General features: G+C 42.8%; 1 protein-coding gene across 1 annotated transcript in view; it reads right to left on the reverse strand.

Annotated features, from left to right (window-relative positions):
- Window positions 1-15,022, reverse strand: part of LOC130116409 (replication protein A 70 kDa DNA-binding subunit-like) — a 55,368-nt gene that overhangs the window by 35,396 nt on the left and 4,950 nt on the right. Inside the window, exons 4-7 of the mRNA XM_056284322.1 lie at window positions 11,010-11,118; window positions 10,017-10,108; window positions 9,780-9,878; window positions 7,788-7,892 (exon numbers count right to left, since the gene is read on the reverse strand). Of these exons, the coding sequence (XP_056140297.1) occupies window positions 7,788-7,892; window positions 9,780-9,878; window positions 10,017-10,108; window positions 11,010-11,118 (405 nt within the window). The remainder of the gene's footprint in view (window positions 1-7,787; window positions 7,893-9,779; window positions 9,879-10,016; window positions 10,109-11,009; window positions 11,119-15,022) is intronic.

Raw genomic sequence — 15,022 nt, forward strand, 5'->3', positions numbered from 1 at the left:
AAGAAATTTCACTAACTGACTTATTGCAAAGGTGGCATCCTATGACAGTACCACACGTGAATTCACTGAGCTCTTCAGAACGACCCATCCCTTCACAAATGTTTGTAAATGCAGACTGCATGGCTAGCTGCTTGATTTTATGCACCTGTGGCAATGGGTCTGAAAGAAACACCTGAATTCAATGATTAAGAGGTGTGACCCAGTACTTTTGTACCAATAGTGTATTACTGATGTCAACAAACCTTTTACAGCATCAGGAAACACTCAGATTTAGTTGTTGTTTAGAGTTATTACTGTTATCAAGAGACCCGTCAATCAATTTGGGAGTGACTGCAGGTTCCAATCCTGTCTTTTGCACCCCCCCCCCTTTTTCTCCCCAAATGTACCCGATCAATTACCCCACTCTTCCCAGTTGCTGCTCCACCCCCTCTGCTGATCTGGGGAGGACTGCAGACTACCACATGCCTCCTCCAATACATGTGAAGTCGCCAGCCGCTTCTTTTCACCTGACAGTGAGAAGTTTCACCAGGGGGATGAAGCACGTGGAAGGATCACTCTATTCCCTCCAGTTCCCCCTCCCCCCGGACCGACGCTAGTGCAGCGACTAGGACACATACCCACATCCGGCTTCTTACCCGCAGACACGGCCAATTGTGTCTTTAGGGACAACCGACCAAGCCGGAGGCAACACAGGGATTTGAACTGGCAAGCCCCGTGTTGATAGGCAAAGGAACAGACCGCTACGCCACCCCGACGCCCCCTGCATTTTGACAATCTGTATTTGAACCAAGAATTGTACATTTGAATTAAGGACTATGCCTTTAAACAGTGTCTAAGGGGTCCAGTTTTACCTTTCAACAAGTTCATTAATTCAGCAGTGGAGCTGTATCATAAACTTTTGACATTTCAGCCTTCCTAATTTTCCTCCAGAAAGCGACAAAACCGAGTTTTAATGGTGCTTCAAAGTTGACATCGCCAACTTTGGGGGGGGGGGGGGTTAACGATAGAAATTGTCAACTGCACCGAGAACGGACGGCTCCTATTGTAGAGCACAACAAATAATCACCTTTTGGATAACCCGTGTTTGTGTGGGTGTGTGTGTGTGTGTGGGGGGGGGGGGTCCATGAGCACATTCCTTGGGGAAATCACAGACAGAGCAGCTACTTTCAGATGAGGGGTAATTAACATCAATATTCATACACACGCTGTCTGGATGGAAACAGAAGGAGGCGAAGACAAGATAGTGTGAGAGCGGGAGCAAGAAACCAAGAAAAGAAACGGGAAAAAAAAGAAAAGGACAGGGGAAAGAAGGTGTGAAGATGGAGGAAAACTGACAACAGTGGACACAACGGGATGGAGACCACGTCTCTTGGATGTTTTTGTGTTATTAATACCTGTGCAGGTTCTCATGAGCCATGCTACCAGATGCCCTCAGTGAGCCTCCTCTGTGAGGAGTGTGTGGTGGCAGGGGGTGGACCAGACAAAAAGCAGGAGAGAAAGAGAGAGATCAGTGTGTAGACGTTTGTGGGAGAGTGTGCATGTGTGTGTGAGGACTAGACTACATTGGCAGTTCATCCAGCAGAAGAATTTATGAATTTTGTGTTGCGGTTTGGAAAGGTTCTAGGTGAGAGAAAAAGAGAGGGAGCAGAACAGGAGGAGGACACGGAGTGGAGGAGCTGACCGGAGGAGGAGGGAACAATGATGAATAAGGTTCATGAAGAGTTTGTCACCGTTTTTATCTGCACATGCAGACACCGTTTTGGCATTTCAACGCCTTTAAATGTATTCTGAGGGTGATGTAGTGAGAGGACGGTGGTAGATGGAGCTGGTTAATGTCATGACTATTAACCTACACCTGATGATTAAAAAAAAGAGAAGATTTTTGCACAGTCATTCAGTCTAATATACACCAATGTACACCTGAACCTAGTGAACGCTCAAATGATGACCACTGACTGAAAGATGCTTTGCTGTCGAACTTATCTCGTCTTTTCTAACCTTTATAACAAGCGAGAGGTCCCGCCGTGCAGCCTACCACAGCAGGCCGGGGAGGGGACAAGGTGAAGTCAGGTCACGGGCGGAGGCAGAGTTTCCCCCTGCTCGTGTTCTGATTTAGATTTCATCTTATTCAGCTGTGCCTGCTGTACAGCTCAACCTCAGAGCGGCACATTCTTACTGGCTGCAAGACTGTGAAAGGTAGCACGGATCACAGGATATCGCAAGGACTGTGTTTGCGGAGTAAAATTAGCAACACAAAGCCCCCCCTCCCCCTCTAAGGGTGATTCAAATCACAACACAATATTCGTGAAGCCATAAAGTGAGGGAACCATGGGCACATCCACGCATAAGACCCACAAGCACACACGTGCATGCATGTTGCATGTACACACACACAAAACCCACCAAACACTCATTACGCACACCCACACACTCCACAGAGCCCTGGTGGGTGTGCTTTTGGCACATAACAAAAATCAATGTTTTCCTCCAAAGCAGCTGACTGTTTAGAACAACAGACTGTAACAGACACAAAGCTAATAAATAAAACCAGAGCCAATAAAATAACGGCTACTTCTGAAGGGACAAACCGCACCAGCCACTGTGGCAGGTACCCCCTGCCATCACTTGGAGGGTCCTTTTCTTCAATTGTAAAAATCTAGCTGGCTAACGAAACAGTTTTAAGAGGCAAGTGAATCACGTGAACCACCAACGCATGATGCCGGTGGGCAGGAAAAATGGTTTCCTGCCCCGACAGCCACACAGGAAATATAACGGAAGAGAATAATGTAATGTAATGATACGTGAGCTGCAGCGATCACAGCTGGCCTGAACGATAGCTTCTTCTTCTTCCTAACTTACGATTTATTGGATGTTGGTGTGCCGGGTGAGAGACAGCAAACGCACAACAGCAGCACACAGGTTATGCAGCCGTGGTATTCAGGTTTCAGCTGACCTCATCTGAATTTCACCACAATAAAACAGATAAGGGAACTGGATTTATTCTATAGGCCTGGAGACTAGCTAATGTGTAGAAGTAGTAAGGTGAATCATGGAGAAAACTGGAAGTTGAAGATCATGTTGGCCCAGACTGTGTGTGTGTGTGTGTGTGTGTGTGTGTGTGTGTGTGTGTGTGTGTATAAAGGGTTTAAAAAAGTCAGTTCCTCTGCACACAATAATTTGCAGAGGATCTGATTTTTTTAAACCCTTTTTGTATTTTACAGTGTATGTCTCCCTCTGCTGGTAAGATTGAGTTTTAAACAGATGCATCATGTAAAAGATTAATTAATATCAAATTGTCTCTGAAATTGCTGAGACAATAATGTACATTGACCAGTGACTGCAATAAGTCTTCCTCTTTCTCAATTAACATCACATCGTTAACAGTTTGCAACCAGACTGGGTATTACTTCCATCCATCCATTACCCGAACCGATTATCCTGCTCTCAGGGACACGGGGATGCTGGAGCCTATCCCAGCGATCATTGGGCGGCAGACGGGGAGACACCCTGGATAGGCTGCCAGTCCATCACAGGGCCGACACACACACACACACACACACACACACACACACACACACACACACACACACACACACACCTAGGGACAATTTAGTAATGCCGAGTCACCTGACCTACATGTCTTTGGGCTGTGGGAAGAAACCGGAGCACCCGGAGGAAATCCACGCAGACATGGGGAGAACATGCAAACGCCACACAGAGGACGACCCGGGATGACCCCCAAGGTTGGACTACCCTGGGGCTCGAACCCAGGACCTTCTTGCTGCAAGGCGACTGCGCTAATCACTGCACCAACGTGCCGCCCTGCTGGGTATTACAACCAAAAGTATTTCAGTTGATACTGATGATGCATAATGAGTGATGTTAATAGTCGATACAACACACATTTAATAAAAAAAATAAATAACTAAGGTTTGTGGTAGGGCTGGCTGATTTATAAGAAATTGTCATGATAATCAAAGGGACTTTTGCACAAGGTAGACAGGCGTCAAGAATGCTTATTTAAACAAAAATACCAGGTTTAAGAATCTATCTGGGGTTCATGTATTGAATGTCTGGTAATGTCAGGTACTATATCAAACCACTAGATGTGGTTTGATATAGTACCTTAAATATAGTACCTAGATACTTTCCCTCATCAACGAAGACAACAAAATCGTTTTTCATTTGAAATGACAAAATCCTTATTTCATCCCACTGAGAGACGATGAACAACAGGACTGAAGTGTCCTGCAACGTTAGTTTGAGAGGAACTGAAACTAGGACTGTTTGAGAGGAACTGAAACTAGGACTGAACCCTTTCTAACCTACAAGGTTCATCTTCGTTGGTCTAGTGCATGTAAACATGAATCAAAACACAAACTAGCCTCACGTGTAAAATAGTCGGTGAAAAGACGACACCGGGAGGAAAATTTACAACATTCAGGTCTACCGACAACCTTCTCTTTTCAAAACATGTAATTACATATATATGACATGTATACAAAGCTAAAAACCGATATTTAGAGGACTAAATTAACTTGCAAAATGAGGAAAAATCTTACTTGACTCAAACCATTTACCACTGTGACGTTCTTTCCAGACAAGTAGTTTAACGGTGTATGAAATCTTAAATACAGATGCTTTTTGGGCTGTGAATGAGACATTTGTGCCAGAATTGTGACAGTTTGGAACAATTTGCAAATGCCTTTTGTGATACACTTGGCATTTCATCAATCCCGTTGGCATGAAAAAATTACTCCAGAGAAATGTGTGATGGCTATAATAGCTGTGCAGACCACTGTACTTTTTGAATTGAGCGTTCGTCCTCCTCATCCTCATAACTTGAGAAGGACAGGATTTTGCTATTGTACATTCTCACAAGTCCCTTGGTTTCATTATACCACTCACTGCCGTTCCAGTGTGCCGCTTGACTTGTCACACACAGGTTGGGGGAAATAATCTGGTCTAGTGAGAAAAGGAAGATGGCTGAACAACGCCTTAATGTCATAATTTTTCAGCTGAATCTTACTCATTCATTCATCCATCCATTATCCAAACCGCCTGTCCTTACTCGGGGTCGCGAGGATGCTGGAGCCTATCCCCGCAGTCACTGGTTGGCAGGCGGGGAGACACCCTGGACAGGCAGCCAGGCCATCACAGGGCTGACACACACACACACACACACACACACACACACACACACACACACACACACACACACACACACACACACACACACCTAGGGACAATTTAGTATGGCCAATTCACCTGACCAACATGTCTTTGGACTGTGGGAGGAAACCGGAGCACCCGGAGGAAACCCAAGCAGACACGGGGGAGAACATGCAAACTCCACACAGAGGACGACCCCCAAGGTCAGACTACCCCGGGGCTCAACCCAGGACCTTCTTGCTGTGAGGCGACCGCGCTTACCACTGCGCCACCCCTATAATCCTATTCATATTAAACATAATAACCAGAAACTGCCAGCCACTTTCAGACAGATCATGAACAAGTTTAGAATTTTTTACCCGTTGACTCAGAAAAAAATGTTCAGCTTCAGCTCCTACTCAATGTGGCATCTGTTTTGCAGAGAGGGCATACACTTCACAACTTTCAAGCTGCTGGCTTCTCTAATTTTGATAAACTTGGCTTGGATGAGCAAATGTGACAGAGGGGAAAAAAACCCCCGACTAAGTTTACAGGTTGATAATCACAATTATAGCAAATGTAAGTGTAATTGTTCTCATGGTCCATGATTAAAGTTGTGCCAGAACAGCATAACCATCATGAATAAATTTACTTGACACTTACCACTGTAGTAATTACGTGAGGGTCCAGGTGATTTTGCTGGTGAAGTGGCTGGTGAGACAGTGGGACTGGGAAAAGGCCTCTGGGTAGATTTAGACATATCTGTATGTTGAATAAATGACAAAGGAATTTTAATTGACTTGCCTTGTTCATGGAGACAGTGCTTTATTGTCACTAGTTTAAGTATGGCCATACATAAATGTATGTATAGCCACACAAACCAGACTCAACACCATAACAAGGAGCTCCAATTTTCTCTATAACTTCCTCCGCTGACTTTATGACTTCCATGTCCAGCACGATCACATTTCTTTTTTAAAAAGTTTTTATTGAGTTTCTTTAAGGAACATAAATACAAATGATAAAGTACAAAAGACCAAAAAAAAAAAAAAAAGAGAAAAAAGAAAGAAAAAAGCAAACAAAAACAACTAAAACAGCAATGAATTAACAAAAGCACAGCATCATCTCGGCAGCATGTGCGACATTAATGATTGTACAGTCCCTCAGCACATCGTCAGTCCTTGAAGGAGTCAGCAAGTGAGCCATTCTACACCTCAAACCTGGACACCAGAGACCTTCCTAAATGACAGTGTTTTAGTACTGGAGTCCAGGACTCGGACTCGAGTCCTGATTTTCAGGACTCGTGACTCGACTTGGACTTAAGCACTGATGACTCGGACTTGAACACTGACTGCATTTGGACTCGGACTTGTTAAGTGATAAAGACCGTTTGTTTTGGGGGTTTTTTGTTAGCTTTTTTTGTTTGGCTGTTGTGTCACAAAGTAAATAAACTCCCTTTGAAGTGGTGACAGCTGTGTCATTCTTGTTTCATGTAGACCTTTTTTATTTCTATGTCAGCTTTTTTCAGTGCCAGAGTGGAGCACTGGAGCCCATCTTGGAACTCGACTCAGACTCAACCTTGATGACTCGGACTCAGGTAATGGGGACTCGACTCGGACTCTTCTTTGGGGACTCGAGACTCGATATCGATGTTTAGTGACTTGACTACAACACTGCGAAATGAATAGTCTAGGTACAACTATCTAGGAGTATTTCAGATTTAAAAATGTCTTGTAGGGCATTGTGGATTACTCTCCAATAGTCTTTGATAACAGGGCAATCCCAGAAAATGTGGTAGTGGTTTGCATTTTGGTTTCTCCTGTTTCTCCAGCAAACAGGGAGGTTAGTATCAGAACGTGATTTCTGAGAGGGTGTAATAAAACACCGTATCAGGTTTTTCCAACCAAACTCCCTACATTTCTGCCAAATAGTACACTTCCATTGATACCTTCATATTGTTGTCCCTCCTTCCTTCTCCCATTTTGTTTTAATGCATAAAGTCGAATGTATTTTAAGATTTAACAGACCCTTATACATGCATGAAATGATTCTACTATCAGTATCTGAATTATATGCTTTTCTAAACAGTTCTATCAGACAAGTACTTGCCTCGGTTACATTTTTCATCTTCATATTAACATAATGTTGCATCTGCAGATATCGATAAAAGTTTGTTTTTCAAATATATGTTTCTTTTTAAGCATTTCAAAACTGAGCAGTGTTCCTTCTTTCATTATATTGCATAGAGCGGTTATTCCTTTAGCTGTCCAGTCCTTAAATCTAGTATCTAGCTTATTTGGTGTAAAATCTGAGTCATATGCACACCATTTAAGAATTACAATATTTCCCTCTGGTTTATATTCTTTTATAACAGTTTTCCATGTTTTGAGAGTTATCCACAGTGTTTATATCGCCTTTGTAGATTGTTATCAGCTAAGATTGTCTGTATGGGGATGGAAGATATCCTCTCTTCAATGTTTTTCCATTGAGCAGCACATGATGGGTTACACCAGCATATCATACCTCTCATTTGTGCTGCAAATTAATAATCTTTAATATAAGATTAAGTGTAATTGTTCTCATGGTTCATGGTAAAGTTGTGCCAGAACAGCATAACCATCATGTATAAATTTGACACTTACCACTGTAGTAATTACGTGAGGGTCCAGGTGCTTTTGCCGGTGAAGTGGCTGGTGAGACAGTGGGACTGGGAACAGGCCTCTGGGTAGATTTAGACATATCTGTGTGTCGAATAAATGACAAAGGAATTTTAATGGACTTGACCATGGAGACAGTGCTTTATTGTCACTAGTTTATGTATGGCCATACATAAATGTATGTATAGCCACACAAACCAGACTCAACACCATAACAAGGAGCTCCAATTTTCTCTCCAACTTCCTCCGCTGACTTTATGACTTCCATGTCCAGCACAATCACCACGTTTCTTTTTTCTTAAAAGTTTTTATTGAGTTTCTTTAAGGAACATAAATACAAATGATAAAGTATAAAAGAACAACAAAAAAAAGAAAGAAAAAAGCAAACAAAAACAACTAAAACAGCAATGAATTAACAAAAGCACAGCATCATCTCGGCAGCATGTGCGACATTAATGATTGTACAGTCCCTCAGCACATCGTCAGTCCTTGAAGGAGTCAGCAAGTGAGCCATTCTACAGCTCAAACCTGGAAACCAGAGACCTTCCTAAATGACAGTGCTTTAGTACTGGAGTCCAGGACTCGGACTCGAGTCCTGATTTTCAGGACTCGTGACTCGACTTGGACTTGAGCACTGATGACTCGGACTTGAGCACTGACTGCATTTGGACACGGAAGTTGGAGATGAGGACTCGGACTTGTTAAGTGACCGTTTGTTTTGGGGTTTTTTTGTTAGTTTTTTTTGTTTGGCTGTTGTGTCACAAAGTAAATAAACTCCCTTTGAAGTGGTGACAGCTGTGTCATTCTTGTTTCATGTAGACCTTTTTCATTTGTATGTCAGCTTTTTTCGGTGCCAAAGCGGAGCACTGGAGACCATCTTGGAACTCGACTCAGACTCAATCTTGATGACTCAGACTCAGGTAATGGGGACTCGACTCGGACTCTTCTTTGGGGACTCGAGACTCGATATCGATGTTTAGTGACTTGACTACAACACTGCGAAATGAATAGTCTAGGTACAACTATCTAGGAGTATTTCAGATATAAAAATGTCTTGTAGGGCATTGTGTATTACTCTCCAATAGTCTTTGATAACAGGGCAATCCCAGAAAATGTGGTAGTGGTTTGCATTTTGGTTTCTCCTGTTTCTCCAGCAAACAGGGAGGTTAGTATCAGAACGTGATTTCTGAGAGGGTGTAATAAAATACCTTATCAGGTTTTTCCAACCAAACTCCCTACATTTCTGCCAAATAGTACACTTCCATTGATACCTTCATATTGTTGTCCCTCCTTCCTTCTCCCATTTTGTTTTAATGCATAAAGTCGAATGTATTTTAAGATTTAACAGACCCTTATACATGCATGAAATGATTCTACTATCAGTATCTGAATTATATGCTTTTCTAAACAGTTCTATCAGACAAGTACATGCCTCGGTTACATTTTTTCATCTTCATATTAACATAATGTTGCATCTGCAGATATCGATAGAAGTTTGTTTTTCAAATATATGTTTCTTTTTAAGCATTTCAAAACTGAGCAGTGTTCCTTCTTTCATTATATTGCATAGAGCGGTTATTCCTTTAGCTGTCCAGTCCTTAAATCTAGTATCTAGCTTATTTGGTGTAAAATCTGAGTCATATGCACACCATTTAAGAATTACAATATCTCCCTCTGGTTTACATTCTTTTATAACAGTTTTCCATGTTTTGAGAGTTATCCATAGTGTTTATATAGCCTTTGTAGATTGTTATCAGCTAAGATTGTCTGTATGGGGATGGAAGATATCCTCTCTTCAATGTTTTTCCATTGAGCAGCACACGATGGGTTACACCAGCATATCATACCTCTCATTTGTGCTGCAAAATAATAATCTTTAATAGAAGATTAAGTGTAATTGTTCTCATGGTTCATGGTTAAAGTTGTGCCAGAACAGCATAACCATCATGTATAAATTTACTTGACACTTACCACTGTAGTAATTACGTGAGGGTCCAGGTGATTTTGCTGGTGAAATGGATGGTGAGACAGTGGGACTGGGAACAGGCCTCTGGGTAGATTTAGACATATCTGTATGTCGAATAAATGACATAGGAATTTTAATTAACTTGACTTGTTTATGGCAACAGTGCTTTATTGTCACTAGTTTATGTACGGCCATACATAAATGTATGTATAGCCGTACATAAACTAGAATCAACACCTTACCCCTTGAACCATAAGAAGAAGGAGTTCCAATTTTCTCTCCAACCTCCTCCGCTGACTTTATGACTTCCATGTCCAGCACAATCACCACGTTTCTGAAACACATATGTATAATGAAATAACAAAAAAACCCATGACCATAGTTGACAAGTGAGTTACGTCCTGGGTACAACGTTAAACTGCAACCGTTGGGCAGGGCCGTCTTAACGCATGGGCACGCTGGGCAGTTGCCTGGGGGCCCCACGAGCATAGGGGCCCCATGCTAATCTATGTATGTTGTGACTTGCTGTCAATGAACAAATAAATACTATAAATATTTGTTATTTGAAAACGCATATTTAGCGTGTGTTTTACTAAAGATAATGAACGATATTAATGTTAATTTTATGATAAGTGGACATTGGCATTCGCCTCTGATTTAGTATCACGATCACCTCTGCAACCACATGTGCATGTATGTGTATGTATCTCACACGCCACATAATGTAAAAGCATATATGTTAACGTCACTTCAACTCAATGTTTAAACACTGATTTTGTTGAAAGTACCAATAAATATATGTTTAATTTTATTGACAATTTACATTTTTATTCCTGTGAGTGGTTGTGTAGGTAGGGGCCCCAGTGCACTGCTTTGCCCGGGGGCCTAGAATGCTGTTAAGACGGCCCTGCCATCGGCGACAAAACCAGCACCCCCACTTCAACCCTTGGTTTGTTGTGATGAGGGTGTGTCCACACCCAGCAGGACTAAAAACAAAACCTGTCAAAGGGCGGATGAGTTCCTCTGTGAACCAACATACCTGGAGAGGAGATAGGGACCACCAGATGCTCCCCCTACTGAAACACAATGATAACTCAACCTGTTGAAGCATCAGCTGTGCTCCTACGACCTCCATAGGTTATGGAACTGATGATGATGATAGTTGACAAACTGATTAAATGTGAAAATGCAATGAGAAGCCAAAGAACAAAACAGAAGAAGGAAAGAACACAAACCTTCCATCCGACAAAGTGTTGGTGATGGTCTTCTTCACCTTACACACACAGTGCGGCACCAAGATATTCTCCTCAGGCAGTCTGTTTAGCTGGGTGGCCAGCATAAAAGCTACACACATAGACACATGCACATATTCAAAAAGTGAATAGCCAACCATTTGAGCTCATCTTTCTCGTTAATTTACTATGGGCACACAGAGAGACAAAAAAAAAAAAAAAGAAAGAAAGAAAGAAAAAAGGTGGAACTTTTTTCCCCCCGCAGGGTTACACGCTCATCAACCAGTCCTATATCCAGATCACAAATCTTTTTATACTTCTGCTCTATACTTTCTCCGACTTGTGATGATATAACTCTTGGGAGTTTTTACATGTATTCATCTATCTCAGCTGTTGACAAATATTAAGTTACTACATGCAGCTTTACAAGTTTACGAGTGGGGATTTTTGTTGGCTTTGCATGACCCATGGACAAAAGTGGAAGTGTTTGAAAGAAGAATAACTTCATTTCACGTAAGCATTGCCTCTTGTCGCAAAGATCTAGTATATTCACTCTCTGGTATTTTGGAAATACAAGTGTTTTTAAGTGTTACGGACTAGTCGGGTCTAGGGGTTAAACACACAATACTAGTCCTAACCTGGAGTGTGTAGAAAAGATGGAAACCAGGGAAGACACAAGAAGAAGGACTGATTTCCAAGACGAGAGAGATAGCGGAGGTGGGCTAGCTTACCGAGGTAGCGGGCAAGCAGTTAGCAGGTCCCTCCGACAAGGCCTCGGCCAGACACTGTCTTGGTAGTTTAGTTCAGTTTAGGTTGATAATGGATGGATCCTCAAAAATAGAAGAAACTTGGTTTTCTTCAAAGTCCTTCAAGGCTGGAATGGTGTGAACCTGTACTGCGTTTTCAAAGCGGCGTATCCTGAGGCGTTTATGCAACCTCCCGCCATTAACAAACTCCAGGAGGCGCACCCACACCTCACGGTGACGTCCTCTTATAATCCCTGCTTAACCACACCTCCAATCATTTCTCAATGAAAACCAGTCCAAGTAAGTAGGAAAAGAGGCATCTATAACCCCTAACACTTTTAACATTCCTCCCCTTACAAAAAAAAACTGGTTTCAACAGTTTTTTTTTATCCTTTTTATATTATTTTCTCATTTCTTAAAACAACAAGACTAATGTACGGTTATAATATAATTCGTTTTTTTTTAAACTCCACTGATTCAAGTGCATTACTATCAGCAATGCATTCCCAAACTTTTCAAAAATACCCAAACCATGTTCATCCCCTTGACAGGGTGTCCGCAATAACATTTTCTCTGCCTAGAAAATGCACTACCGTCAGGTTATATGGTTGTAAAATTAAACTCCAACGGAACACTCTCTGACTGGATGTTCTGAACTTTGACAGGAACGTAAGTGGGTTGTGGTCAGTGAGGACTACTAGATCAGCTCCAGCACTACAGACGTACATCTCAAAGTGTTGGACTGCTAGGACAAGAGCCAGGGCCTCCGCCTCGATGGAGGAATATCGCCTCTGATGGCGATTCAGTTTCTTGGAGAAATATGCAACAGGCCTGTCTATTCCTGACCCATCAGTCTGTAGCAGCACCACCCCCACTCCAACATCACAAGCATCCACTGCAAGCTTGAATGGGACAGAGAAGTCTGGAGCAACCAGCACCGGTTCAATAGCTAGAATAGCTTTAACCATTTCCAGAGCTGTCCGACAATCCGCTGACCAGCTAAACTTAACTCCCTTCTTCAACAGGTTTGTAAGCGGTGTTGTCACAGCTGCGAAGTTGGGAACAAACCGCCTATAAAAACCACACATGCCCAAATGGCGCATTAGCTGGCGTTTTGTTTTCAGAGCAGGCAGGTCTAAAATGGCTTGCACCTTGGCAGTCCTTGGTCTCACTGAACCTTGACCGACCTGATGCCCCAAATATGTGACTTGCCCCTTTCCAATCTCACATTTGGACAAGTTGATTACCAACCCTGCTTGTTTAAGACACTCAAACAGCTGTCTCATGTGGCCGATATGATCAGACCACAAAGTGCTATAGCAAACCACATCATCTAGATATGTGAGTGTTCTGTAGTCTGGAGGTTACCAAATTCATTAACCTCTGAAAGGTTGCCGGTGCGTTTTTCATGTCAAACGGGAGAACCTGACAGCAATACAAACTCTCCCGTGTCACAAATGCAGACACATCTTTTGCCCTTTCTGTCAATGGGACTTGCCAGTAGCCCTTTAACAAGTCAAATTTCGACACATACTGTGCATTGCCAATCTTATCAATACAGTCGTCCAGCCTGGGCATAGGATATGCATCTGTTTTAGTTACATTATTTACCTTTCGGTAATCAATGCAAGGACGCACAGTTAAATCAGGCTTGAGAACAGGGACTAAGGAAGAACTCCATTCACTTGAGCCTTGCTCGATCACTCCAATTTCTCCCATGTAGAGCAACTCTGGTTTCACCTGAGCCCATTTCTGTGGGTTAATCCGGTATGGATGCTGTTTAATGGGGGTTGCCTCACCAGTGTCTACATCATGAGTTATTAAATTTGTTAAGCCAGAGGTATCGTTAAACAGAGGACTATACTGATCCACTAGATGCAATACATCCTCTTTCTGCTCTGTGGTGAGATAACTCAGTGACTCCCTTGAGATTGGCCAGGGCATTGGAATTCTTAAGCCCAGTTGTGACTGGTTCAACTGACCCAACCCCATCATCCTCACGCTCCTCCTCTTCCACAGTTACCTGAGATGTGATACACACAGCGGATGGACTGTCACGAGTATAATAAGGTTTCAGGAGATTGATGTGACAAGGTCGTGATTTCTGTCTCCGGTCGGGTGTCTCAACAACATAACTGCAATCACCCAACTTCTTGATTACCTTATATGGACCATAGAATTTCACCCCCTGCTTACCTCCACCCATGGGCAACAACACTAGAATGTGGTCTCCTGCTTTGAAGGTACGCTTCACTGCCTTTTTGTCATAGTGAGCCTTCACCTTTCCCTTAGCTGCTTCCAAGTTATTCCTGGCTAAGTCACAAGCTGCATGCAGCCAGTCCTTGAAGGACACTACATACTGCAAAACCCCACCAGGAGCAACTTTCTGCAAAGCTGACTGCAACAGCTGTTCTTTCACCATCTTCAGTGGCCCTCTCACTTGATGTCCATAAACCAGCTCAAAAGGGCTAAAACCTGTAGCCTCATTCACAGAGTCTCTGACAGCAAACAATAAAAATGGTATGGCTACATCCCAGTCATTTGAGCAACCAACACAATAGGTCTTAATCATAGACTTTAAAGTCTGATGATACCTCTCGATTGCACTTTGGGACTGAGGATGATAGGCAGATGACATAATTTGTTTAACTCCCAGCTCTTGCATCACTTCCTGGAATACACCAGAAATGAAGTGGGACCCACGATCATGTTGGACTTCTAGAGGTAAACCTACCCAAGAAAAGAAATGGAGCAGAGCCTCCACTATCACCTTGGTCTTAAGTGATTTCATTGGCACCACCTCTGGAAATCTGGTGGCCACATCCATAATAGTCAGGAGATACTCATTCCCTTTCTTCATTTTTGGCAAAAGGCCAACACAATCAATAAGTACTCTTGAGAACGGTTCCTCCATAACAGGTAGAGGGCAGAAAGGAGCAACTGGAATTGTCTGGTTGAGCTTGCCCACAACCTGACAAGCATGACAGCTACGACAGTACGAAACCACGTCTTTATGCATTTTGGGCCAGCAGAAATGTCTACTGATTTTCTCTTGCGTCTTACGGATGCCTAAATATCCTGCCAAGGATACTTCATGGGCTAAACGCAGGACATCCTTCCTGAAACTCTCAGGCAACACAATTTGAGTCATAACGGCCTACGGTTCATCCGCAGGACAATCACGAGGCCGCCATTTCCTCAACAAGACCCCATCTTGGAGAAAGACACCTTCAGCCACAGCCTTCATGTCCTCAGCATTATCAGCCGTCT

Source organism: Lampris incognitus, chromosome 8 (genome assembly GCF_029633865.1).
Source record: "Lampris incognitus isolate fLamInc1 chromosome 8, fLamInc1.hap2, whole genome shotgun sequence".
Taxonomy (NCBI): domain Eukaryota; kingdom Metazoa; phylum Chordata; class Actinopteri; order Lampriformes; family Lampridae; genus Lampris; species Lampris incognitus.